This window comes from Perca flavescens, chromosome 22, assembly GCF_004354835.1.
Source record: "Perca flavescens isolate YP-PL-M2 chromosome 22, PFLA_1.0, whole genome shotgun sequence".
NCBI lineage: Eukaryota > Metazoa > Chordata > Actinopteri > Perciformes > Percidae > Perca > Perca flavescens.
Window position 1 is genome coordinate 4,145,908 of NC_041352.1, and position 27,471 is coordinate 4,173,378.

The 27,471-nt window shown below is 40.1% G+C and overlaps 1 protein-coding gene across 2 annotated transcripts in view; it reads left to right on the forward strand.

Moving 5' to 3' along the window:
* Window positions 1-27,471, forward strand: part of plppr5b (phospholipid phosphatase related 5b) — a 148,977-nt gene that overhangs the window by 49,981 nt on the left and 71,525 nt on the right. For both annotated transcript variants that reach the window (XR_003691498.1, XM_028569178.1), the window contains exon 4: window positions 16,773-16,905. Coding sequence is in view for 1 of the 2 variants with exons in the window: in XM_028569178.1 (XP_028424979.1) it covers window positions 16,773-16,905 (133 nt within the window). In the remaining variant the exon portion in view is untranslated. The remainder of the gene's footprint in view (window positions 1-16,772; window positions 16,906-27,471) is intronic.

The window sequence follows — 27,471 nt, forward strand, 5'->3', positions numbered from 1 at the left end:
AAAGTCCGTTCAGAGTCTTCTAGTGGATGGTGGGCATTAACAGCGGAGATCTGGGGACATGACCAAAGAGACGATGTGATGAAAGACAAGTAGTCGCCTAAAAAATGTCAGCTCTCTAAAACATTAGTAATACACTTTAGATTTTGATTTTAGTCTTTCAGAATAAAAGAGGCTGACATGAAACAACCAGACAGGAGAAATCTTTAGAAGACGCAGACTTGCTCACCTCTCCACCCACAGTTACTGCAATAGAAAAGAATTGAAGGCAGCTGTGAGGCAGGTTTTGTAAGTATTTAAGGTTGTTGGCGAACCTGAAGGAAATGACCAGCTACAGTAAAAATAGACCGGCAGGGTGAGAGAAACTATAAAGCAGAGTGAATGCAAGACTGACTCACTGCAATGAAATGCACTGGACGTACATCGAATGCAACTTAACAACTTAAGAGTGTATTTGTTCCAACTATCAGCTAATAGATCGACTGTATGCTCCTCAATACTAAATTGAATTGGGACAATGATCTGCATAATGAGTTTGCTGAATTGATTTGGAAGTGTTTACGAAAGAGTATTCCCTTAATAAACAAGCCATTCTCACAGCAGATAATATCCCTTGGCCTGATCAAGATTACAGTCACTTGATTAAAGGGAAGGTCTGAAATATCTTGTTTCATCTGCTGCCTGTGGATTTAGGAACACACAGCAGTCTTTGTGATTGATAATGAATGATAGCATTGACAGTAAAAGAGAATTAGATCATGAGTTCATCACTCCTATCTTCTACTGTACAGGCCTTTTAGTTTTTTTTTTTTTTTTTTACAATTGTGTCAAATGTTAATGCATTTTTTAAGTTAGCTGGTTATCTGTCAGTGTTGCATTAGTCTCACATTGCCAGCTTTATCTCCACCGCGCTGTGGAGTAAGGTCTGGCTACACCACACATACATTTTGGAATATGGGGAAAAAAAAAAAACGAAGAAAAAAAATCTGGGTTGTTTGCATTTCTTTAAACCAATCACAATCGTCTTGGCTCCGGACACAGAGACGGTGGCTCTGCAAAATAGTTTTGGCAAGGAATTTTTATTTTTGTGGAAAATATTCACCCTACAAATTAAACAATATTAAATGAAATGCCGTAAACATATTCTTTGTAAGTCTTTATAAGAAGTCCTGAAAGAACCAAGCAGGCCTGCCTTGTTGCACCGTCCAAATATTCTTCAAAACTTGACATTTTTAGTGTGTAGTTTGCTAGCTGGAAGTTTGTTGTTGTTTCCCAATATTAAGGGACTTTAAGAACGGCAACACAGAGAGAGCAGAAGGTGAAGGACATTGTCAGGCAATTAAAACTGTATCCTGGAAATGTACTTCCCTTGATCCAGATTAGAGTTGCATGAATGTCTCTGTACTGTCGTGACTACCATTTATCTTACAAGTGTAAAACATTAAACTTGGGATTATACATTTTATAAATATATAAGCATGTATTCTTAAAGCGACCGTACATGATTTTCAGAAAACAAAGTGGTCTGGGATTGCCTCCACGCAGTTCTCACAGACTGTTCCCCAACTCATCAAATACCACTGACAATAACTACCTGTTTACATTTATGGAACATTACATACAGTACAAGCCAAAAGTTTAGACACACCTTCTCATTCAATGAGTTTCCTTTTTATTTTCATGACTATTTACATTGTAGATTCTCACTGAAGGCATCAAAACTATGAATGAACACATATGGAATTATGTACTTAACAAAAAAGTGTGAAATAACTGAAAACATGTCTTATATTTTAGATTCTTCAAAGTAGCCACCTTTTGCTTTTTTATTAATAAGGCACAAAGCACACCTGTGCAGTGAAAACCATTTCAGGTGACTACCTCATGAAGCTCATTGAGAGAACACCAAGGGTTTACAGAGTTATCAAAAAAAGCAAAGGGTGGCTACTTTGAAGAATCTAAAATATAAGAAGTTTTTAGTTCTTTCACACTCTTTTGTTAAGTACATAATTCCATATGTGTTAATTCATAGTTCTGACGCCTTCAGTGAGAATCTACAATGCAAATAGTCATGAAAATAAAGAAACACATTGAATGAGAAGGTGTGTCCAAACTGTTGGCCTGTACTGTATATTAAGCTGACACTCCTATTAGGGGTGTGAATCTTCACTGGACTCACGATTCAATTCTGATTATCCTGTCAATGATTTGAATTTTTTTGATATCCCGATGCATTACAATGCACCAGGATGTTACCTCTTCAATGTTATTATATATTGCTACACATGGTTTTCACCAACACATTCAAGCAGTCAGATATATACATATGTATACATATCTGACTGCTATGGACACACCTTCTCATTCAATGTGTTTTCTTTATTTTCATGACTATTTACATTGTAGATTCTCACTGAAGGAATCAAAACTATGAATGAACACATGTGGAATTATGTACTTCACAGGTGTGCCCTTGGTGTTCTCTCAATGAGCTTCATGAGGTAGTCACCTGAAATGGTTTTCACTGCACAGGTGTGCTTTGTGCCTTATTAATAAAAAAGCAAAAGGTGGATACTTTGAAGAATCTAAAATATAAGACATGTTTTCAGTTATTTCACACTTTTTTGTTAAGTACATAATTCCATATGTGTTCATTCATAGTTTTGATGCTTTCAGTGAGAATCTACAATGTAAATAGTCATGAAAATAAAAAGGAAAAGCATTGAATGAGAAGGTGTGTCCGTCCTTTTGGCCTGTACTGTATATCACTATATATATTCATGTATATATCTGACTGCTTGACGGGAGAAGCCGCTCAGTCGTGTCAAGGTTGAGCTTCAGGTAGTGTGCAGACATCCACTGAGAGATGTCAGCCAGACACGCCGAGATTTGTTCAATCACCTGTTTTTCAGACCGGGAATAGACAGGATCAGTTGTGTGTCATCTGCATAGCTGTGGTAGGAAAATCCATGTTAGTGGATATCAGCCAAGTGACTTGGTGTAGAGGGAAAAGAGGAAGGGACCCAGAACAGAACCCAGAGGGACCCCAGTAGTGTGGATCTAAGGTCTAGACAGAGATTCTCTTCAAGTGACCCTGTGCGGCCCTTGAGGTAGGATGTGAACAGGGAGAGTGCAGAGTCTTTGCATTTCTGTACTGATACCAAGTCTACACCTGACTTAATATAAACTTTTTTTTTAAAACCCTTTTTCTCCCCAACAATTCTTACTCCAAACATTTTAGTATTACTCTTTGATACATTTGGAGACAGAATTTAAAAAAGGTCTTTCTTTAATAGAAAAATATATTTAAAAACACAGCATAATTTTCCAGACCTGTTTCTGGAGCTGTTTGGTTCAGGTTACAACCCCAACAATTTGCACCAATCATAGCGGTCGAGCAGCCTGTATTTGACACAATTTGGTCGATACTTATAAAGGTATTGCAGTTTGAGTTATAAATTGCAACAAGAAAATATTTTATAATTGTAAAATTGTATAAAGGGAACCAGTTCCCATGGAAGGCAGTGTCATAGCATAAAGTAATTTTATTCTACAGTACTACAACGTTTTAGGACTATTTAAAACATGGCAGATATATACATATGTATACATATCTGACTGCTATGGACACACCTTCTCATTCAATGTGTTTTCTTTATTTTCATGACTATTTACATTGTAGATTCTCACTGAAGGAATCAAAACTATGAATGAACACATGTGGAATTATGTACTTCACAGGTGTGCCTTGTCAGGGTTAATTAGTGGAAGTTATTCCCTTATTAATAAAAAAGCAAAAGGTGGATACTTTGAAGAATCTAAAATATAAGACATGTTTTCAGTTATTTCACACTTTTTTGTTAAGTACATAATTCCATATGTGTTCATTCATAGTTTTGATGCTTTCAGTGAGAATCTACAATGTAAATAGTCATGAAAATAAAAAGGAAAAGCATTGAATGAGAAGGTGTGTCCGTCCTTTTGGCCTGTACTGTATATCACTATATATATTCATGTATATATCTGACTGCTTGACGGGAGAAGCCGCTCAGTCGTGTCAAGGTTGAGCTTCAGGTAGTGTGCAGACATCCACTGAGAGATGTCAGCCAGACACGCCGAGATTTGTTCAATCACCTGTTTTTCAGACCGGGGAATAGACAGGATCAGTTGTGTGTCATCTGCATAGCTGTGGTAGGAAAATCCATGTTAGTGGATATCAGCCAAGTGACTTGGTGTAGAGGGAAAAGAGGAAGGGACCCAGAACAGAACCCAGAGGGACCCCAGTAGTGTGGATCTAAGGTCTAGACAGAGATTCTCTTCAAGTGACCCTGTGCGGCCCTTGAGGTAGGATGTGAACAGGGAGAGTGCAGAGTCTTTGCATTTCTGTACTGATACCAAGTCTACACCTGACTTAATATAAACTTTTTTTTTTTAAAACCCTTTTTCTCCCCAACAATTCTTACTCCAAACATTTTAGTATTACTCTTTGATACATTTGGAGACAGAATTTAAAAAAGGTCTTTCTTTAATAGAAAAATATATTTAAAAACACAGCATAATTTTCCAGACCTGTTTCTGGAGCTGTTTGGTTCAGGTTACAACCCCAACAATTTGCACCAATCATAGCGGTCGAGCAGCCTGTATTTGACACAATTTGGTCGATACTTATAAAGGTATTGCAGTTTGAGTTATAAATTGCAACAAGAAAATATTTTATAATTGTAAAATTGTATAAAGGGAACCAGTTCCCATGGAAGGCAGTGTCATAGCATAAAGTAATTTTATTCTACAGTACTACAACGTTTTAGGACTATTTAAAACATGGCTACCACACCACTAAACCTAAACTCAGGCTGATGTGACATGGCACATTTGAAATAGGATCATGCTAACATCAATTATATTAGGCATTCCCGCTATGATCTCCCATCAGCCCAGAGGTGTAGCTTGTGGCCAAGTCTCCAGAGTCTTCAATTTCAACCACCCTTTATTAATATATGACCTCACTTATGCAAATGCCCCCATCTCTGATCACCACTGTAATTAGCAGTCCAGTCGACACATTAGCTGTCGGGGGTTCTAAAATATTGCTTCATGGTGCTGTGCTTAAAAAGTGGTGAGAGGAAGAGTGTGAAGGAAAAGAGAGTTAGAGGGTTAGCTGAGAGCCAAGAGACACACGCCACTCTAACCTCTGCATTATAATCACGCAGTAAAGGATTATCATCCTCATTTGTAATAGGCCAGTAAACCTCTTTAAGGGATCCAGCCATGGTTCTCAATATGGCACCGGAGATAGTGGAACATACTAATTCACTTTGCCTCACATGACAGATTGAGTTGCTTTTGTCCAGCATAACTTTTGAGGCAGCTGCAGTGACTTTGGAAGCAGATAAGTATTGTATTTGCTTCTGTCGTTTACTCGCTTATCTTTGACTGATGTTCAATAGCGTATTTTTTGGAGATACTGACAAACAATGACAGACGTTAAACATTTTTTTACGGGAAAAAAAGCAGTTTGCAGTGTTGATACAGGTTTGAGGAGTGTCTGCAGCTCTACTTCTCTACTATGCAGGCTGCAGGTACCTCCCCCATCAGAGGGTACAATTCCACTTACATATAGAGCTACTTTTTATTTATTTTTATTTATTTATTTATTAATTTTTTTCTTTTCTTTTTGCTGCTTTTAAATGTCTTATGTGTCCTTGAGTGCAGAGAAAGGCCTTTTAAATACAATTTATTATTATTATTACTGGTACAATACTGGTTACTGTCTGTGCACTTTCATTGGATACGGCTCTTTTCTTGTCTCAGACTTGTTCCTGTGGTTCTCCGACTACAAGTGCATCCACCTTTAGGCTACGAGAAAACCCAGACCGTTTTGAAAACTGTGGTCGTTTCTGGGACAGCTGACGGTGAGGTGAAGACCCATCTCTGAACTGCTTGAACTAGACCAGCGCAGATTCTGTGCTGACTTTAGGGTTTTAATTCGGATCAAAGAAAAGCATATTGTGGTGAAAGTCTTTTTTTCTGCACCTGCCCTAAATTGCACTCAATCCAGCATAACATCTGTGCGTTCTGATTTGACTGAGCTATGACTCTGAAAACGAGTTCACTGTTGAGACCATTGACTTGTGATTTTGCATTTCAATACAGACGTTGTGTGTTTCCACCTTGACTTGATGACATCTCAGGTGTTTTTTTTTCTTGAAGTTTGTGGCGATTTGGGGAACTGCATCTTAAGGCACTTGCCTGGCTTCATCCCTCAACTGTGGCAGTTGCTGCTTGTTTTGAGGTGCTATTCATAGCTTTTTCCAAATGACTGTATCACTGTGGACTACAGAAGCCGGAGGCTTCATTCATGCCTCTGTGGCTGAAAATGAAATACTCTGTCCCCGGAGTCTCTTTGTATCAGCGTGCTCAAAGGCCTCTTCTGTCAGATGTCATGCGCTGTCTCACTTTCCTGTTGAAACTTGTTGCCACTGCAGGTCCAATTAACTTGCAAATAGAGACACACTATTATTTACACACTGAACTTTATTGTAAAAAAATTATCTGGGGGAGAAGCCACTCTGAACATCAATGCTTGGTTCTTTTGGGGAATGGTTGTTAAGATGTACAAATAATATGTTTACGGAATTTCCTCTCTAACTGGGACGTTTTGGGAGTGATTGGTGGGATTGCTGTGGATGAAGTACACACGGAGATACACTGGTAAGAGCTAATGAGGTTTAACCATGTATCCAGCTAATTCAAATAGCTCACTGTGTAGTTTGAACAGTTAAATTCAGTTAAAGGTGCAATATGTAATACTGACAACTAGGATTTAAGATGGTTACTGCAGTCCAAATTCAAAATACTGGAGAGAGTCGTCTCCCCCAGCCCCTCCTCCCCAGACTCAGAAGTTTAAGGGGGTTGCCAGGTTGAGACCGCTGAACCCGACGTCCCACAATGTCAATGTAGCTAGACGCTAGTCTCGCATTGCCAGACATTACTCCACAGCACGGTAGAGTAGCTAACGTTGGATGCTGGCTTTGTTGGTGGTCATAAAAGCCCATGTTCTCGCAGAGCTCTGTACCCGGTGGACAGTCACCTTTTATCGGCTAAACGTAACAACAACGACTGCTAAAAAGACCTTGCGATCCTCTGTACCCGACTGACAGCCACCCTTTCTCAGCTTAATGTTACTGCAACAACCGGTTAGACCCTGGGTCATCTGTACCCAGGTCACTGTCACGGTTTGTCGGCTAAGACCACTGAACAGAAGCGGGGGGAAGAATTTCGGCAGAGGGGAGATTTAAGGTTCTACTACTTTCCAGATCTAGTACACATGTTCCACCAAAACAAGTTCCTTCCCAAGGCTATTTTGCAGCGGCACTGTGGCTCCGTCCGGTGCTTAAAGTGCCCATCCTTACTAGTAGCTGTGATAAATTAGCCTGAAGCTAATGCTTACCTGTTCAGGAGGAAATTAGCCAATTCTGTGTCCTATTGGGCTCTAAGCTGTCTCCATCTTTCAAATGCATCTCCAGGATTTACCCGTGTTTTACCATGTCTCTGGTCATGCAACTAGAAAGATGCCGAGTTTAAATTTTTTTTTTACATTTTTGGTCAGGTAGAATGATATCTCTTTTCTAGTTTGTTTGGTTGTTTGCTAGTTTCTGGCAACCTGGGTGTCAAAATGACCAGTTGACAACAACACATAGACCCAAACAAAAACAGACATTTTGTCCCAGGGGCCTGTTTCACAAAAGCAGAATATATAAACCCAGGATAACTGATAAAGCGAGGCTTGACCTAGTCTAATCTGTGCATCCTGGCTTGGTGCGTTTCACGAAGGCCAAGCCAGGCTGAGGAGGAGCGACTAGGTCGAGCCAGGCTGAACTAATTCAGATAGATGCGCGTCCACGGCTTTCCTCAAAAGACCGCAAGGTCGATCACAGATTTACTGATGCCAAAATGGAGAATACGCATTGTACATACTTTATACAGAGTGAGCAGCAGCTTCTTGTGGAAGTATGATGACGTGAAACACATTATTTGAATAAAAATAAAATAACACGGCCGCTGTAACGAAACAGCGAGAGAAAGTGTTGCAGACGATCACGGACCGACTGAATGCGTAATTGTAGCCTAAATATCTACATTAACTGACCACTGCTCTGAATGGAAATCGTCATACTCCTACCATTCAATGATTAGGCTACTAATCATTTGCACAAATTAACAATTGTACTCTTTGCCTTAAAAGTAAGCAGAAGATAACTCAGGAAATTTACCATGAAGATCCATTTTCTATAATGCTAGAATATGAAGCGTAAATATCTCTTTCACTCTGTTCCTCCCTCTCTCTCACTGGCTAAAATATTAATTTCCTAAGTCATATTAACTTCCACTACACGCTTTTAATGCAAAGTGTACAGGTGTTCGTTTTTGCAAATGACAAGTGACACACTGAATGGTTTCATTTAAGAGCAGTAGTTCATAAATGTATATTTTTAGACTATCATTTAGTCGGTCCGCTATTATCTGTCACGTTTTTTCTCGCGTTTTTTTATTTTTTATAGAGGACGAGTTTCCTTCTCTACATATTATATGCCTTGCTCCCTGGTATATATGGACATAGAAAATAAAGACACTGAAGAAACTGCACTGTAAAATCTAAAAACTATAAATTCCATGCACACTATAAACATGAATGGAACAGAGTATATTCATCAGTTATTTCCCCCCAGGCAAAATATAAGGTCAAAAACCATTAAGGTGTCCTCTCCCTGTTGTTACATGAATGTACAGTAGTCTACATCACTAGATAGTTACTGGTCCAGTGAACTAAGTCTATAATTTGGGAGGATTGTACAGTTAGGATGTTCTTAAAATTGTACAATCCTCCCAAATTATAGTCCCAGTTTACTGGACAACACAAATTGTGTGCTAAGAATGCCAAATACAATGCACATGGAAGCAGAACAAACATGATCCTTATTGTTAAAGAATAAAAAAAGAAATGATACACTAAAATAATTTAAGGTGCATTGGGGAACTATAGAAATGTACAGCATTGTATGTATTGCCCCTAGTAACAGACTTCATTTAAAACTCATTTGAAATTTTATCAGCCTTTTCTAATTATCTCAACAACTGCCATAATATATTCATCAAACTTCTTACAACAATATGAACAGCAGTCTTCATACAGCAATATAACAGTAACAATAACAAATTTATAATTATAAAAAAAAAATAATGGTCACAACTTTAAATAATAACAGTACTCAAATGAACAGCAATATGCACCTGTTGTATTTTAATCCAGGCTGACAACAAAAGGGTAAAACCACTGCTGAGTGAACAGAAAAGGTTCCAGGATTAAATAAATCCTGGCTGTTAGCCTGGTCAGGACCAGGCTAGCTGCACAGAATAAATCTCCATGGTGATTTATGTGCCTCTGCTTTCGGGAAACCGAGTCAAGGCTTAATTCATCCAGGATAACCTGGAAATCCCGGCTTAATCCCTTATCTTGGTTTTGTGAAACAGGCCCCCGATTGGAAATTTCAAAGGAGAAAATACTGGTTTTAGCATTGCTGTTGTTCTTGTTGTTGTTGTTGTAGTATTTCAACTTAGCATGTTTCCTTAATACCTGATGCCATATCTTATATATTATGGTCATTTTTTATGCAATACAGTAAATATATTACATATTGCTGCTTTAATATTGTATGTGTCGTTTTCTTTTGCGCCAATTGTGCCAATGTTCCACCAAAAACAAGTTCCTTTCCGAGACTATTTAGCAGAGCCACCGTCGCTGCGTCCGCTGCCCAAGACGATAGTGATTGGTTTAAATACATGCAAACAACCCAGATCTTTTTTTTTCTTCTCCTATCCAGGAATGAATCGGTGGTGTAGCCAGACCTTACTTCACAGCGCTGTGGAGATAGAGATGGCAATGCGAGACTACCTTGACGCTGTCATCTTGACAGAGAGAGAGAGAGAGAGAGAGAGAGAGAGAGAGAGAGAGAGAGAGCAGGGAGATAGTTTCGGGCCTAAACAAGCAGCACATTGTCACCGTGGCCCTGTCAGCTTGTGTTAGAGCTGAGAAACTGGGACAAATGGCCTGTGGCTGTCACAGTGCTGCTCAGGCTTTTTGGAAATCAGACTGCCCTTCAGCCATTTGTTGCCTTGGCTTCTCAGTGATATCGCTGGCAATGACTTATGGCTTTTATAGTGCATGACCAACACTAGTATATGACCAGTAAAAACAGTATCATTGTATGTTTGCAATCATAACAATTCTATGTATTTGTGAGACTATGTCACTTTTGTGGCATTTAGAGGATAATGGCACACATGATGGCACACATCTGTGACCGTATGGCAGTGGCAAGTAGCACTCAAACAATCATAAGGTGCTTTCAAACTTAACCCAAAACAGTTTACCACAAATTCAAAAGCGGAACTGTTAAATCCATCTGATGATCACGAACAGTTAACAAAGCAATCTTCCAAGTGCTCTGTATAAATTATACATATATTCATGCAAGATCTTTTGGTAACCATGACAACAGACATCCACATTACCACGGGAGAGTCTGGATACATTTGGAAGATAAAAGCAGTAAACAAAAAAGAGGTTAGCATGCGAGGAGAAAGAAAGAATACACTTAGAGAGAAAAGAAACCCTTGGAGTCTTTATTTTCGGGGCTCTGAAAATAAACACTGATCTCATTTACTCAGGATTCTGTACCTAACGTGATGTTAACGGCCGGGGTCTGAGAAACAGGGAAATCACGACGTTATGCACAACCCTGCTATAGTTAGCCAAGCAACTATGAAACTTCGAATTTACACAACTTCGGCGTCCCTTTTTAAAATCCTTGCTCCTTATGAGCTCTTTCCATCTTGGAAAAGCCACTCCAATATTAACTTTGGTCTTGTTGCTTTGCCTGACGCGTTGTCGTTTTAATTCTCTTTATAACTTCCTTGGCGACTCCGTTCCATGTCCTCGAGAATAGGCGTGATCCTCCATCTTCAACAAGCTTTCACATCTGCCGGCAGCCGCTGAGTAATCTCCCCCCCCTCCCTCCCTGGCATTCGTCACGGTGCCACGGAGTGTAAAAGCGCGAAAGGCGGAGGTATGTCCCTCTTTGGCTAATGTATTTTTAAAGGTGGAGGTGTGACATGGCTGCCGCCATTCGAGCAACTCGCTCGTATGTCTTCTGAGTGATTCTGAATGTCAGATTCTACACTGACGAGAATACTTTGATTAGTTGGTGGAAGTAATTACACATGAATGAGCACAAGAATCAACTCAAAAAAATGTCATAATGTAGGTTTAAAATAGCACCGTTCTGGAGGATTCTCCTGAATTGACACATTTTCCCGACATGAGATTATTTAGATTTAAAGATATTTGCAAAAAGAAGAGTCAAACCTTTGGGTAGTTCAGTCCAAGTGTTCTGCCACCCTCACCAGTCGACCCAGATAAATCACAGTGGCAGCTCTGTGGGTTTCAGCTCCCGGGCCTCAGTACCCATCACGGACAACTACATCAACTGGCCCATGTGCACAGTCGCACGCACGCTTGGACGCACTGGGCTGGATTCACTGACAGGACTTTATGCATATGGGTGTTCAGCCAGGTGGAAACATTCAGCCCGGGCAAGGTCAGGAGGTTGTCGGTAGAAATCCCGGTGAGGGGAACCTGTAAATGAAAGATTAATACCTCAGTGCCGAGTGTGAAATCAGCCAAGCGCTGGAAGCACAACTCTGGGCTCAGGAGACACGGAGGGGGGGTGCATGGGGCACATCCTGGAGACAAGCAGCCACAATAGTGTTGATCATGTCCTATTGTGGGCCTCTGGTCACGGCAGCTTACTGAGAACACAATACGCCAGCAGTGCCAATCCAGTTCTGCAGGCCTGACATTTACCCTGCAGAGATCTGAGGAGCAGCCATATTATTATTTATATTATTACTTTTTTATGATTAACAATTTTAATATTTTCAAACAGCACACAAAACACAAAACTTACAACATGAACACCCCCGCCCCCCCAAACACCCTATTCGTCATCACCACAGAAAAATGAAGACAAGATAACCTACCAGCCATAATTACTCAATGGATTACAATAACATAATAACAAAATAAACAGCTGTTAACCACATGAACATATGTATGTGATATACCCGCATTTACTGAGTAAAAGTTTTCGCTGCTCCACCAAGCTCAACACCCTCATACTCATGCACACACTTCACACAGGCAGCTCAGCCACTGACAACTCAAAATGAGATTCCAAAACACACCCGTCTTTTTTTAGACCCAGCCACTTAGCACGGTGGCATGCTGGTTCTATTCTTTGACTGCTCTTAGATGACGATGTGTGTGTTAAATAGGTTTCAGCTTTCAAACAGGACCCGGTTCTCCCGATTTGACCCGAAAGTATATTTACAGTCTCCTTCAGAAATCAGTCTAGGTGAATGAAACAACGTATTTATCTTTAGACTGATACTTGATCCTTTTTTACACCTCAGAGCTGGTATGATGCATATGATGCAGTTTGAATTATTTGACATTAGGGCTGTGCGATAATTCAATACGATCATTTATTGTCTTTCAATGGAATCATATCGTGATCAGATCATAAATTGAGATACGGTGACATACAATTACCGTGTCTAAATTGATAATACGCACACAATAACTCTGTTTTCTCAAATAGTCTGTTGTGAAACATTTTGAGGGAATATTTGAAGAATTCAGATTTTGCACTGCAGGGCGTAGTGGCACTGTCAAAATGGTTCCACTTTACTTGAGGTCTAAGAATCTATGCATTACACTGTCATAACAGTGTCATAACAGACAGTTTTGTGAAATATCCTGTCACATATCTATCTGACCAAGTGCTAGAATTGGTCTCTAACCTTGCATATCTAATTATGTCATGAATACAAAAAGAGGTGAATTTTTCAAAGACATCCTCTGGTAATGTCATCCTGGTTAATGTCAAGTTGTCATTACAAAGACATCCTCTGGTAATGTCATCCTGGTTAATGTCAAGTTGTCATTACAAAGACATCCCAAAAAAATGTAATGTCAACTTGTCATGACCAAGACAACTTCTGGTAATGTCACTTTGATTAATGTCAAGTTGTCATAGTCCATACAACCCAAACAATGTAAACTTGTCAAGACAAAAACCGAATGACGCTTAATGACAGAAGTCATAAATGTTCATGACATGTTTATAACACGTTCATGACTGTGTCATGTCATAGTTATGACCATGTCATGTCACGATTATGTCGATAACTTCAAGTAAAGTGTTACCCACTTTTTTTCAACACTGTTGCAGCAGCAGATGTTCAGCAGACATGCAGTCGGGCTGTCCACAGAATCAACTCAGACCGTTTTTATTATTATTTGTTGTTTCCGAGGTGCTTTGTTTGTCCCCCCCCACGTCCTTCCCCCCTCTGCCTCAATTCTGCCCCGTCCCAGCATGACGGAGAAATAAGACAGAAGACAAACAGGCCTTCACTCTTGCGGTTCCCCGTCAGTTTATAGATTTTTCTTTGGTTTTGAAAGAAGGTCATCTGCAGGCCTGCAAACAATATCTGAAGCTGACTTGCTTTTGGTATTCTTCTGAGTTTTTCTCAGTTGCTCTCTCAGCATGTGTGAAAGTTTTTAAAAGTTTCTTTTTTCAGTTGGAGTTAATCCATATCAGGGTTCCCTGTGGTGCTAGAATCCCTGGATGGAGTTATGGAGTTGTGTTGTACCTGGGGATATTTAGACATTCTGATGCTGTCTCTGGAGAAGTTGTTGAGTATCAGGAAAGGGATAATGGCGAGGGGATGACAGAGATCACAGAGTGATTTGGGGCTTGCATATATTTGTGAGATGTTGTCTATCCAGGATGTATTATGTGAGCTTACCACAGACAGGGCAGTGCAGTCAGAAAGGATTGAAAGATGCACTTACATATTGTCTGTTTGGGTCTGCACAGGAAATGTGTTGACAGTAAGAACAATTAGACTAACACCAGATTGATCCTTTAACCCAGGGATCTTCAGGGTTTACCCTCGGGGGTCCTCGGAGTCAGTGCAGGTGGGGGCCCTCCAAATTATTGTTAATTTTTGAAAGTTTTGTTTTCAAAAATGTTAATGTCTTAACATGAATCCAACATATTATTAGCAGATATAAATCCCAACTGCTGATAGGCTTACTGGCCAATAGGTAAGGTAGTCACTGAGGTAGCCATCCACAGATACAGTTTATTCTAAGGATTAACTCTGCTACATGTATGTTTAACATTAAAACAGGATTTATAAAATCATGCCAACAAGTATTAGGCTATTTTAATAGCCTAATGCAAAAAAGGTATATATAAAGGCTTTAGGCCGCCCTACACCTTATTGTAGGCCCAGTTTAATATGCAACTTAATTTTATACAATATATGTAGTAGGGGGGTCCCTGCTGTGTCTCTCTTTCTGTTAAGGGGTCCTTGGCTTAAAAAATGTTGAAGACAGGTGCCCAGATAGCTCAGTTGGTTGAGCAGACTCCGACCCTTGGCCCTTTGCTGCATGTCGTTCCCCTTCGCTCTCCCCTTTCATGTATTCAGCTGTCCTGTCAATTAAAGGCCTAAAATGCCCCAAAAATAATGTTAAAAAAAAACAACAACAAAAAAACCCGTTGAAGACCCCTGATTTAACCAAAGTGCCGTAGATCAATATCATCATATTCGTCATATTTTTTAATTTCAAATTGTGATTGAAGAGTTTTGGCATTGACTAACAATGCCAAATGAAAACATGTTTTTTTTTTTAAAAGCAATAAAAAAAACAATGTAGTTTGTTATTTAGTGACTTGCACATGTGCTGGACCAGGTGGAGTGTCTTGTCACTGTTACAAATACACGTGCAACTCCGGCAGTTCTCTATCACATTCATCCAGAAACATTTAATGTGGTTCTTGGGATATGACATAGTTCCTCCACCGAAGCACATTCTTTGAACACAAGTTCAATATCCGAAAGAAGGATATCGGAACAAAAATGATAAATAATAATATTGGAAAACACAAATAAAATCCACCACTTGCAGCATGTGTAGCGCTGATCTACTCTCCATCAGTCTACATCAATAAATCAGAGACGGATGGAACCACGGACCAGATCCCATTTTTTATTAAAAAAGAAATATGTCAACACACACACACACACACACACCTCTCTCCCATATGTTCCTGTGTACTCCACAGCTGGGTATGTACAGATGGAGCCCATTGAGAATGACTGGGACTCAGATAAGCCATTAGGCTGTGTTCAGACAGGGAACCAGTGATCTGGCGATTTGCCACAGAGTTGTGCGCAGAGGTGTCAAAAGTATTCCCATTCATTACTCAAGTAGAAGTATAGATACTAGGGTTTGAAAATACTTCTGTAGAAGTTGAAGTATCAACTCAAGGTTTTTACTCAAGTAAAAGTGTAAAAGTACTGGTTTCAAAACTACTTAAAGTATAAAAGTAATGTAAGGGGAAAAAAATGCCATTAAGGACAAAAGTTTAGCACCCACAGGGGCCTAATAGTGCACTACCCCACCTCCACAAAAAACATTTGACTATAATGACTATAATGTTATATTAAAATCATAGGTGCAAACTAAGAAGGGCTGAAAAAGGTGACACATCTCTCTGTGTTTTTCAGACAACGGCAGCTACAGTCTGGTGTTAGAATCCTCTCCAGTGAAATACAGACACACTTTTACACCGTTTAGCTCTAAGCATTTTAACCGTGTTTACTCCAACTGCTAGCTAACAGTAGGCTAACGTTACCTGCTGTCGAGTGTAGTGTTAACTAGCTAACGGCAGGCTAACATTACCTGCTGTCGAGTTAACTAGAGTCCCGTGCGGCAATGTTTCAGTTCCCTCTAACGTCCATTTTCAGAGCATCAGAGAGAAGTGCAGGCATTTAAGTGGCGCCTAAATAAGGCACCAAAATCCGCTTTGCTATTGGGTCCGGTAGATAACGGTAGTTAAGGCACCGGTGGCGTATTAGCACCGGGTCTGTGCAGGTGCGATGGATCGCATACAAACCAATAGGGCGTCGGAATGGTATATGTTATGTTGATATACTTCTCATCCAACCACAATCCAATTCACTCTATTCACTCACGCCGCGATTTATCGGGATAGGTTTTTTGTGGGTGTGTGTTTTTTTTGAACGATGACAGGCCGGAATGAAAACAAGCCAAACTGAAATAGGAGTAACGAGGCTATTTTTAAAGTAGAAAGTACAGATAATTGCGTGAAAATGAGTAAGAAGAAAAAAAGAGTAGAAGCAAAAAGTCTGCTGTAAAATAATTTCTCCAGTAAAGTATAGATACCCAAAATTTCGACTTAAGTAAGGTAACAAAGTATTTGTACTTCGTTACTTGACACCTCTGGTTGTGCGTCGGGGGGGGGTGTCAATGAAACGGCCCATCTGTCTGACGTCCCGTTGTGTTCTTTAACCGCCCAATGTAGCACAGGTAGACTTATTATTTCATAACTACAGTTTTCCGTCAGATAGTTTATAGATCTGGGCCCGCTGAGTTTTTTTGCGTGTCCCACCTGCGGGAAACCCTGCCACCCCCCCCCGCTGCCGCAGCCTAAACACACTCCCCCCATTCATATTTCATGGAAAGACCTGCGTTTTTGCCGCACCGTCTGACGGCCGATGCAGGCTGCGTGAATGGCCACTTGATCAGCTCACCTGAATTCTCTCTCCGTGTCTCTGTCCAGATCACAATAACGGAGACGGTGCTGTTCCTGGTCCAGTACACGTCCAAAGAGTTTGACCGCTCAGAGAAGACGGTAGCCACCGGGGACTGCTGTTACCTCAACCCGCTGGTGCGCAGGACCTTCCGCTTCCTCGGTAAGTCTCAGGCTTTTTTTCTTCGTGGCTGCAGACCTGTACAGCCTTTGTTTTCTACTCTGTGTTTTAGACGCACCATTTCTCTAAATGGCTAAGGTCACAGACACAATCACCCATCTGCCTCTCTCAAACTAAAGAGGCGGAATGTTTTCCAGACAGCTTTCCTCCCACGGTCCAGAGAGCCTCTCTGAATGTGCTGCCGCTGGAAAGGCTCGTCTGTCTCAATGTGGGTCAATGACTTATACAGGTTTTCAACAGGCCTTAAAAAATGTCATGTGGTGCGGCCGTGAATTATCTTAAAAGTAGGTAAGTAAGTTCTCAGTAATATACCGTAAAGTGTTAAAAAAATAAGTATTTGCATTTCTTTTGAGTTTTTGTAAATAAAGGATCTCATAGGTTTGGTCCATATATGATGATGGACGTATCAATGTAAATGCTTGGCAATGTTGTACTTTTAGCTACAAAACAGACGGTCGCACCACATGATATTTTGAGACTTTAAATACCAGGAAAAATACAAATAACGAATGGTTATGGAAATGTTAAAGTGAATACATATATGGGAGAGGTACTACACACACATATATATATATATATATATATATATATATATATATATATATATATATATACACATATATATATATATATATATATATATATATATATATATATATGTGTGTGTGTGTGTGTGTGTGTGTGTGTGTGTGTGTGTGTGTGTGTAGTACCTCTCCCATATATGTATTCACTTTAACATTTCCATAACCATTCGTTATTTGTATTTTTCCTGGTATTTAAAGTCTCAAAATATCATATGGTGCGACCGTCTGTCCATGACTGCTGTTTTCAAAACAAAATCTTTGAAATTAGCCTAAATCTATTCACATGTATTTTTTGCCCTATTTGGCAAGATTTCCAAAGTGTTTTGTAGCTAAAAGTACAACATTGCCAAGCATTTACATGGATACGTCCATCATCATATATGGACCAATTATATATATAAAACAGGTACTGAAGTGGCACACAAAATGTTTTCCACCTGCCATGATGGCTTGCATTGTGTTGCTTAGGCAGACTCATGACTCATGCAATAATAAATTAAGTGAAGGTAAACAATTTTTCTTAATTTGAGTTGTGGATATGTCATGCTTTAAATCCTAAATACTGCAAGTTTTTAAGTGTTTTAAGGATTAAGTGTTTCTTTATCTACAAATTGCAATAGGTTACTTCACAATATATACAGTATACAGTACAGGCCAAAAGTTTGGACACACCTTCTCATTCAATGTGTTTCTTTATTTTCATGACTATTTACATTGTAGATTCTCACTGAAGGCATCAAAACTATGAATGAACACATATGGAATTATGTACTTAACAAAAAAGTGTGAAATAACTGAAAACATGTCTTATATTTTAGATTCTTCAAAGTAGCCACCCTTTGCTTTTTTTTGATAACTCTGCAAACCCTTGGTGTTCTCTCAATGAGCTTCATGAGGTAGTCACCTGAAATGGTTTTCACTTCACAGGTGTGCCTTGTCAGGGTTAATTAGTGCAATTATTTCTCTTATTAATAAAAAAGCAAAGGGTGGCTACTTTGAGGAATCTAAAATATAAGACATGTTTTCACATGTGTTCATTCATAATTTTGATGCCTTCAGTGAGAATCTACAAAGTGTCAAAAAGCAGCTTCTGTTACAGTTGAGCTCTGTGATTTCCCAGCATTGACAGCTGTAGTAATATTTTCACATTTTGTCAGGTCCCCTAATGTCACTATACTGACACTGCTTGATTTGTGATTTTTTCTTTTTCATCTACGGATTTGTTTAAGCCCTGCTGTGTTGTATTTTTCTTTTTACTCTTCGGTGACATGTTTTGAGAAAATAACCTTCCAACAGATGACATTCAACAGGTAGCCTTTTAAAAGAAAGCCAGTGCCTTCTGTTATGCTGATGATCTCAGGAATGGGCTCATGTTCAGGTGGTATTCAACAAGTTGAAAGAAGTAAAAGACGAGTAGTGCAGTTAAGAGGCTCTGCTGAATACAACTTGAAACACTGGTACGAGCAAACCTAATGAGAGAACAGAGAGGTTTAATATAAGAATGTGAAAATGTTCTTACGTGAGGCACTATGGTACTGTATATTGGTTTCATACCTGAATTTCCTTTGACGTCTTTACTTTTACTCTTATGGCAATGTGTGCACGAGTGTATACACCATCGTATTGCACTTGGTAGGCATTAAGCCAGCTGCACACAGATCTACCCCACACATTTTCTCACATGCACACACATCTTGCTGCAGGCCTACAGTATACGTGCATACAGACTTGCAAGCATGCACGCAAAAAATACCCTAGAATGCTTTCTGATAAAACACGCATGCACACACACACACACACGCACACAGCATTGGCCTCTCCTTGTCCTATCCCTTGCTTAAGTGAGAGCAGGAGATAAGACTGCAGAAGAGGATTATTACCTAGATCCCTGAGGGGAAATCCACTTGGTGGCCCGGCTTTACCCTCGCATTTACACATCCAGCAAGCCATTCACGCTGCACGTTCATGTTAACAGGCCTTGTATTTCAGACTAAAGCCCCCTTCATCGCTAAGAGACTCATCGGAATTGGTTATCATATATTATACACTGGTAACGTGTTGTATCTGAATAAGGCTTATGTCTTAGTGTTAATTGATGTCAGTCTCGAAGAGTCCTGTGCCATGACTTTTCATTAAAGTGGGAGGAAGATAAACTGCTTTGGCTGAGCAGCTTCCTTTTTGTATCTCTGGGTTTCGTCAGCAGTGATGGAGCACCACAGTAATATCCCACCGTCCTTGCAGAGGAAACATTCTATATATATATATATATATATATATATATATATATATATATATATATATATATATATATATATATATATATATATATATATATGCTAATCTACCCTCCGACAGGAACAGGTGTAAAATGGAGAATGGAATGGCCTTAGTGAAGAAAATGTGAACAGCAAACAAAAAGTGAAAAGAAACGTGACTTTTTGTTTGTTCTTGAAGATGTTTTATCTAACTACCCGAGAAATATGATCAGTTCAATTGACTGTTGGAGAGTACTGGGCATTTGAATATCATCGGAATCCCAAATGTGTTTATGGCTGATGTGAATTGTTGTGAAATTGCCATGTAAGTACATGGAAGGTGTCCTTATTATCCCAATTTACCTTCCAACGCACCGCTACGGTCACGAGCTTTGGGTAGAGACTGACAGCATGAGATTACAGATACAAGTACCCAAAATGAATTTCATTCACTGATTTAAGCTTGAAAATTTGGGCGAAAGATGGACCCTTCACTTCAGGTGTTTTCCAGGCATGTCCATTTGAAGGGAGATCCTGGGGCAGACTTGGACCATGCTCGAGGGATGAAATATCTTCTCTAGCATTGAAATCAATCAATCAAGTACTTTACATAAAGTAACAACAGTAAAACATAACGTAACATACAGTAAAATCAGAAGGAATAAAACATACTGTACATAAGAAAAAGAATACATGAAAGCAGAAAAAACTGAAACTGCCATAACGTTACTATGTATTAAAAGCTGTTCTAAATAAATACATTGTAAGGTTAGATTTAAAACGAGCTACGTCTGTTATAGTGCGGATATCAGGAAGTAACATGTTCCAAAGTCTCGGTGCCACAATTGCAAAAGTGCGATCACCCCACTGTTTGTACCTCGACCATGGGACTTCTAAAACCAGTTGATTGGATGACTGCAATGGGCGGTTGTTTTTGCGAAGGGTTACAATCTCGGACAGATACACTGGAGCCAGAAATGTCTTAGGAGCCCCTGTGAAGAACTCGTGGACATAGCAAGGAAGGAAGACATCTGAGTAGGGTTGGATATCCTTTGAAATTGTACGATTCCGATGCCGAACCGGTACTTTTAAAACGATTCTGATTCTTGAAAAACTGAAAAATGACATCAAAGAAAGGCTCTTTTAAAGAGTTTTTATCTAAATTGAAAATTATTTAAATTTAACAATATGTTAATGTTTTAAAGTACTTTCCCAGAGGGAAAATATGGCGTTTTATGAGTAGCCTACATTTACGCTAGCTAGCTAACGCTAGACTACAGAGGAAGTGTGATATTTTTACGTCCGTTTCGGAGCGACGGAGGGAAAATATTTCAGTCGACCCATTAAGTGGAACCGAAATGAGGAAACGAAATCTGCGTTCTAATCCGGTCCGATTCCTACCGGTTGCGTAGGAACCCAACCCTACATCTGAGCTACCTCACTGAATGCCTGGTCAGACCATATACAGCTAAGAGGCACAGCAAAGTTCACCCACAAGTCCTCGGTGGTGCTTGAAGCTTGGTGACTTTCCCGCAGCGCTAGTTGCAGCATGCTAGTGTTATTCAGTGACAATACGTCTCTGAGCTGTTTGTAACGTAGAGCCGTAGAGGAGTATTTGTGCAATTGATTTCTGCCATTCAACTGACCATGCTTCTTTTGTAGAGCACTGTACAGCCAATAGCCCCTTCCCTATTTCCTACCCCCCCTACGTCCGGCGCCCTTACTCGGACCACAGCCATCTTCAAACTAGGCCTCCATTTGGATCTCAACTACTGACCTGTAAAGTGTCATGACTACATCTTGCGCAGTTAGGACGGTACGCACAAGGCGCAATACCAGTCGCGGCTGGTAATGACGGACAAAACTACAGAAATGAGACCCAAGCTTTAGATCAGAGTTTTCCTTTAAAAGTCGTTTTAGTGTTTAAAGTAGTAGAGGAAGATGCTGAGGACATACTGCGCTTTCTCCCATCTGTGGCACTTATTTCTACTGAGAGAGCCTGTACTGCCGTGTTTGAGAGATAGAGGCAGTTATCTACTAATGTTATGGGGAGGGGTGCAGCAAAGTGCCTTCCGCCACTGAAGCAAACCGCATCAGAGGTGCAGCATTTGCTTCTCTTTACCAACATCAGCTAATGAGTCTGTGGTGAGCTGTCAGGGCCTCTTTACAGCGGCATTAACAACAGCAGTTATCCCAAATTACAAAGCACAATCTGGAAATCGCCATTGCATACAGTGTGTATGCCTGTGTGTTTTATGGTGCATTTGATGCATGGCTGTTGGTAACTACTTTTGGCAGGCTTGTTGGCACAATGAGAGAGCACAAATGGATAAATCCAGCAGTGACTCGGCTGTGCTGAGTTGAGCGAACCGGTCTCCCTGCGCTGCTGAGCTCCTGTGTGAGGCTGAACACTGTTGTTGCCAGCCTCTCACTGATCCTCGGAGCCAAAGGCCTCCTGTATGTGTGGTGGGATTTGTTTGTCAGTGATCAGAGGGCTTTAAGTTTTAATGCTGGAGGATGGTACAGTAACTGGCCTGCCCTGCGGGGCTCAACCTGCGCCTGCTGGCAAAGCACCACGAGCTGAGTGCGTCCCATTTACGGCAGAGGATTGATAGGCTGAGGCTGGGATGTGAATGCAGCTCGAGGAATTCATTTGGAACCTGTTTCTTTTTTTAGGGCTGATCTCGCGAAGCTGAAAGAATGTAATGTGATTTTACAACCATATACCTTGAATACTAACCATATCTACCCAATTTCCAAAGGATTTTGATTGATTGATTGATTGGTTGGTACGAAGGTGTAGCGTAAATTCATGAATTCAGAGCACCAAAATCCGTAGCATAACCACAGTTGGTGTAAAAGATGAAGTAGAGTCTGCATTAATAGTATTTATACTGAGTAACAGACTTTAACAACTTGCATTAAATTTAAGCCGGGGCACCAGCCTTCGATACGGGAAAAGATATCAAATTAATTATTCAGTTTCAATCGCCAGTCATCAGCACTGTACTCGTAAACAGTGACCGTTATCCTTCATACACTTAAACCACGCAATCAACTTATTTATCAATGGCTTTTTTTCAACTATTACTAACTAATGCATACAAGTTAATGACTAAATGCAATGATGAATGAATCCATGAAACCAGCTTTGGCAGCGAAGGACTGAGTGAGGACCGCTGGATACCAGATAGAGCAGGTCAGATGGATTAGCCTGTGGAAACATTTATACATTTAAAAAAATACAAATAAAAAACACGAAAGCAACAACAGTATATCAATATACAGTAGAATCGCTAGTGTCAAAGTTAAGAAAGAAAACAAAAAAATAAAAACATGAAAAAAAAACATGAAGTAGAGGACTAAATGAGAAGGCAGAGTAAACTGAAGGCTAGGACTAATGAGAAGGCAGAGTAAACTGAAGGAGAGGACTAAATGAGAAGGCAGAGTAAACTGAAGGAGAGGACTAAATGAGAAGGCACAGTAAACTGAAGGCTAGGACTAAATGAGAAGGCAGAGTAAACTGAAGTAGAGGACTAAATGAGAAGGTAGAGTAAACTGAAGGACATGACTAGATGAGAAGGCAGAGTAAACTGAAGGCTAGGACTAATGAGAAGGTAGAGTAAACTGAAGGCTAGGACTAAATGAGAAGGCAGAGTAAACTGAAGGCTAGGACTAATGAGAAGGCAGAGTAAACTGAAGGAGAGGACTAAATGAGAAGGCAGAGTAAACTGAAGGAGAGGACTAAATGAGAAGGTAGAGTAAACTGAAGGCTAGGACTAATGAGAAGGCAGAGTAAACTGAAGGAGAGGACTAAATGAGAAGGTAGAGTAAACTGAAGGAGAGGACTAAATGAGAAGGCAGAGTAAACTGAAGGCTAGGACTAAATGAGAAGGCAGAGTAAACTGAAGGAGAGGACTAAATGAGAAGGCAGAGTAAACTGAAGGAGAGGACTAAATGAGAAGGTAGAGTAAACTGAAGGAGAGGACTAAATGAGAAGGCAGAGTAAACTGAAGGAGAGGACTAAATGAGAAGGCAGAGTAAACTGAAGGAGAGGACTAAATGAGAAGGTAGAGTAAACTGAAGGACATGACTAGATGAGAAGGCAGAGTAAACTGAAGGCTAGGACTAAATGAGAAGGCAGAGTAAACTAAAGGCTAGGACTAAATGAGAAGGCAGAGTAAACTGAACGAGAGGACTACTGAAGGAGAGGACTAAATGAGAAGGCAGAACTGAGTTCTGATGTCATTATATGTGTTACATTGAAGCAAGAAGTGTTGCTCTGTGGACAGAGTCTTCTCGAGGCAGCCAGGTCTGTCTGTGGCGGCCGGTTTCCACAGCCAGACTGTGTCCACTCAGCCTGGACCTGCTCAGAGTCTTTCTGAGTCCGTGGTCACGTATGGTGCTCAATTATTCAGCTACTGTGTACTCTCGGTTTAGGGCTAGGTAAGAGTCCATTTGGCTTTGACGTTTAGTAGTGTCTTTCCAATAGGTCATGTATTTCTGTTTTTGTCTGCGGATGATTTGGTTGGGCCGGATGGTTTGGGGGGTGTCCTGTGGCTGTGGGGGCTGTGAAATGAGGGGTCTGAGGGGCGTGTCCTGAGGCTCTGGGGGCTGTGAGGTGAGGGAGCTGAGGGACAGGGCTAGCTGACTGAGGGGACTTTTCTCTATGTTTCTCTCTTGGTATTGTAGTGCTTTGTAGTGGAAACTATGGGGGTCGCTTGTTTGCAGGTGGTTGTAGAATTTGATGGATCTTTTTTCAATTGTAATTTGGAGGGGATATTGGCCTAGTTCTGCTCGGCAGGCTTTATTTGGGATGTGTCTTGTAGGTGTAGAAAGTTTCTACAAAATTGTACATGGAATTTCTCAATTGGGTGATTGTCCCAGTCAGTAAATTTGAAATGTCTGCTGAGCGGGCCCCATATTTCACTGCAATATAGATAGGTTCTATTACTGATTTTTAACCACATTTTAATTGGAATGTCTGTTTTGATTTTTCTTTTAATTGCATAAAATGCTCTTCTTGATTTGTCTCTCAGCTCATTCACACCAATTTGAAAACTACCTGATGAACTAATATTGAGACCTAAATAAGTGTAGTTTTTCACATGTTCTAATTGAACTGTATTTAGATAGAATTGATGTTTACTGTAATTTTCCAGATCTTTTCTGGAAAATCTGAATTTTGGTTTTGTTTAGGTTGACAGTCAGAGCCCAGGTCTGACAGAAACTGTGCAGGAGGTCCAGGTGTTGTTGTAGGCCTTCTTTTTTAGAGGACAGCAGGACTAGATCATCAGCATATAACAAACATTTGATGTCAGTATCTCACAGAGTCATACCAGGGGATGTAGAAAGTTCCAGATGTTTTGCCAATTCATTTATATAAATGTTGAACAGACTCGGGGACGGGCAGGATCCCTGTTTAACTCCACGTTCTTGTGTTTGTTGGTGGCCAATTTTAAATGAACATTTGTTGTTTGTATACATAGATTTTATGATATCATATGTTTTTCCTCTATTACCCATTTCAATAAATTTATAGAAAAGACCATCATTCCAAATTGAATCGAATGCTTTGTTAAAGTCTACAAAACATGAAAAGATTTTTCCTTTGTTTTGGTTTAATTGTTTGTCAATGAGGGTGTGGAGAGTAAAGATGTGGTCTGAAGTTTGATATTTTGGGAGAAATCCAATTTGACTTTTGCTCAGGATATTGTGTTCACTAATGAATTGTAAGATTCTGCCATTAATAATACTGCAGAATAGTTTACTTACTAGTTACTGGTCACACAGATTCCTCTGTAGTTATTTGGGTCAAACTTGTCTCCATTTTTGTGGATTGGGGTTATCGGTCCTTGGTTCCAAATAGCTGGGAAAATACCTGAATTTAGGTTGATATTGAAAGCTTTTAGGATGACCAATAGGGGTGCGATGGTTCGTCATTGATCCGTGATCCGTTCGGATCAATATCTTCGGTTCGGTACACACGTGATCCGCGGATTGATTTCTGAAAAAAAAAAAAAAAGTTGTGCGCATGTTCAGTCCACACACAGCGTGGTCATGACGAGCGGAGGAACGGAGGAGGTTGAACGCCCCGCGTCATTTAAATCCCCAAATCAAGCACGGCCACGCATTTGAAGAGACATCACCCCGGTGTTTCACTGACAGGAGTGAAAACGAAAGCTGCTCAAGAACCGCTTATCACCGCGGCATTTAAGCAGCCCCTTCTTGCACAATCAGACCGGGCTAAAGCCATCACAAACGCTATCGGTGTGTTTATAGGTGCAGACATGAGGCCATATTTGGTTGTGCAAAACGAGGGCTTTAAACACATGCTGAAAGTGCTTGAGCCACGTTACGACATCCCGTCGCGCACCCACTTCAGCGAAAAAATTGTGCCAGGTCTTTAAGAGCAGGAGAAGAAAAAAGTTGTGGATGAACTATCCCGAGCATCCTCTGTTACGCTCACGACAGACGGGTGGAGGTCCAGGGGAACGGAGAGCTATGTGACGATAACCGCTCACTTCACCACAGCAGACTGGGAGATGAGAAGTCCGGTGCTGGGTTAGGGTTAGGGGTTAGGGTTAATCTCGGTCAATAGCATGGACAAAAAGAACAAACTTATGTTTATTTGTTTTGTCTTTTTTTTTTTTTTGCTGCTCCAAAAAATTATCCGATCCGTGACTCTGATCCGAGAAACGATCCGAACCGTGAATTTTTTTGATCCGTTGCACCCCTAATGACCAATTTGAATTTATTATCTGTGTATTTGATCATTTCATTTAAAATGGAGTCAGCACCACAGGCCTTTTTGGATTTTAAGCTTTTTTGCTTTTGCCTGTTAGTTCTTGTTCTGTAATCAGGGTGGCAATGGGGTTCTGGTAGTCGTTAATTGCTGATTCATGGATTTTTTATTTGCTCTGTATTTCCTGTTGGCCTGGGTTATTTGTCATTTTGCCGTAAAGTTAAGTAAAATGAGTGGTCTAAATATCCCTATTTTGGATTGCTAATTTCTCCTTAGATGTTGTGTTTAGTTTATGCCAATTTTCCCAGAATTGATCGGACTGTATTTATTCTTCGATCCGGTTTAGCTGATTTTGTTATACTGTTCCCTTGTTGTTCTTAATAAATGTTTGTATTCTTTTAGTGTTTCCCCATAAAGAAGGCGTACAGTTTTGTTATTTGGATCCCTGTGTTTCTGACATTTCTTAGTTATTTCCTTAGATTTTTACAATCATTATCAAACCATTTTTCACCATTTTTTGTTTTTCTTTTCCTCTCTAAATTTGTTAGTTTTGCTGCCTTGTTGAAAATGGCACTTATGTTATTAATAGCTAAATTCACACCTTCTTCACTGTAAGGAAAGGATCTACAAAGAAAATCATCCAAGAGTGATTAGATTTGTCCATTGCCTTTCTGTAGAGATCAGTGCTGCTCGCAGTCCATTTGTAGAACTGGGTAGAGGTTTGCAGATTGTTGGAATCTAGTTCTTTGGGTTTGAGATTTCCTCTACTCAGATAGATTGTTATTTTACTATGGTCAGACAGGGGAGTAAGGGGAGTGACTGTGAATGCATTGATATTAGAAATGTCAAGGTCAGAGATAAAATAATCAACAGTACTGCTGTCTAGGGAAGAACTGTGGGTGTATCGACCAAAAGAGTCTCCTCTTACTCTGCCACTGACAATATATAGACCTACCGTACGACA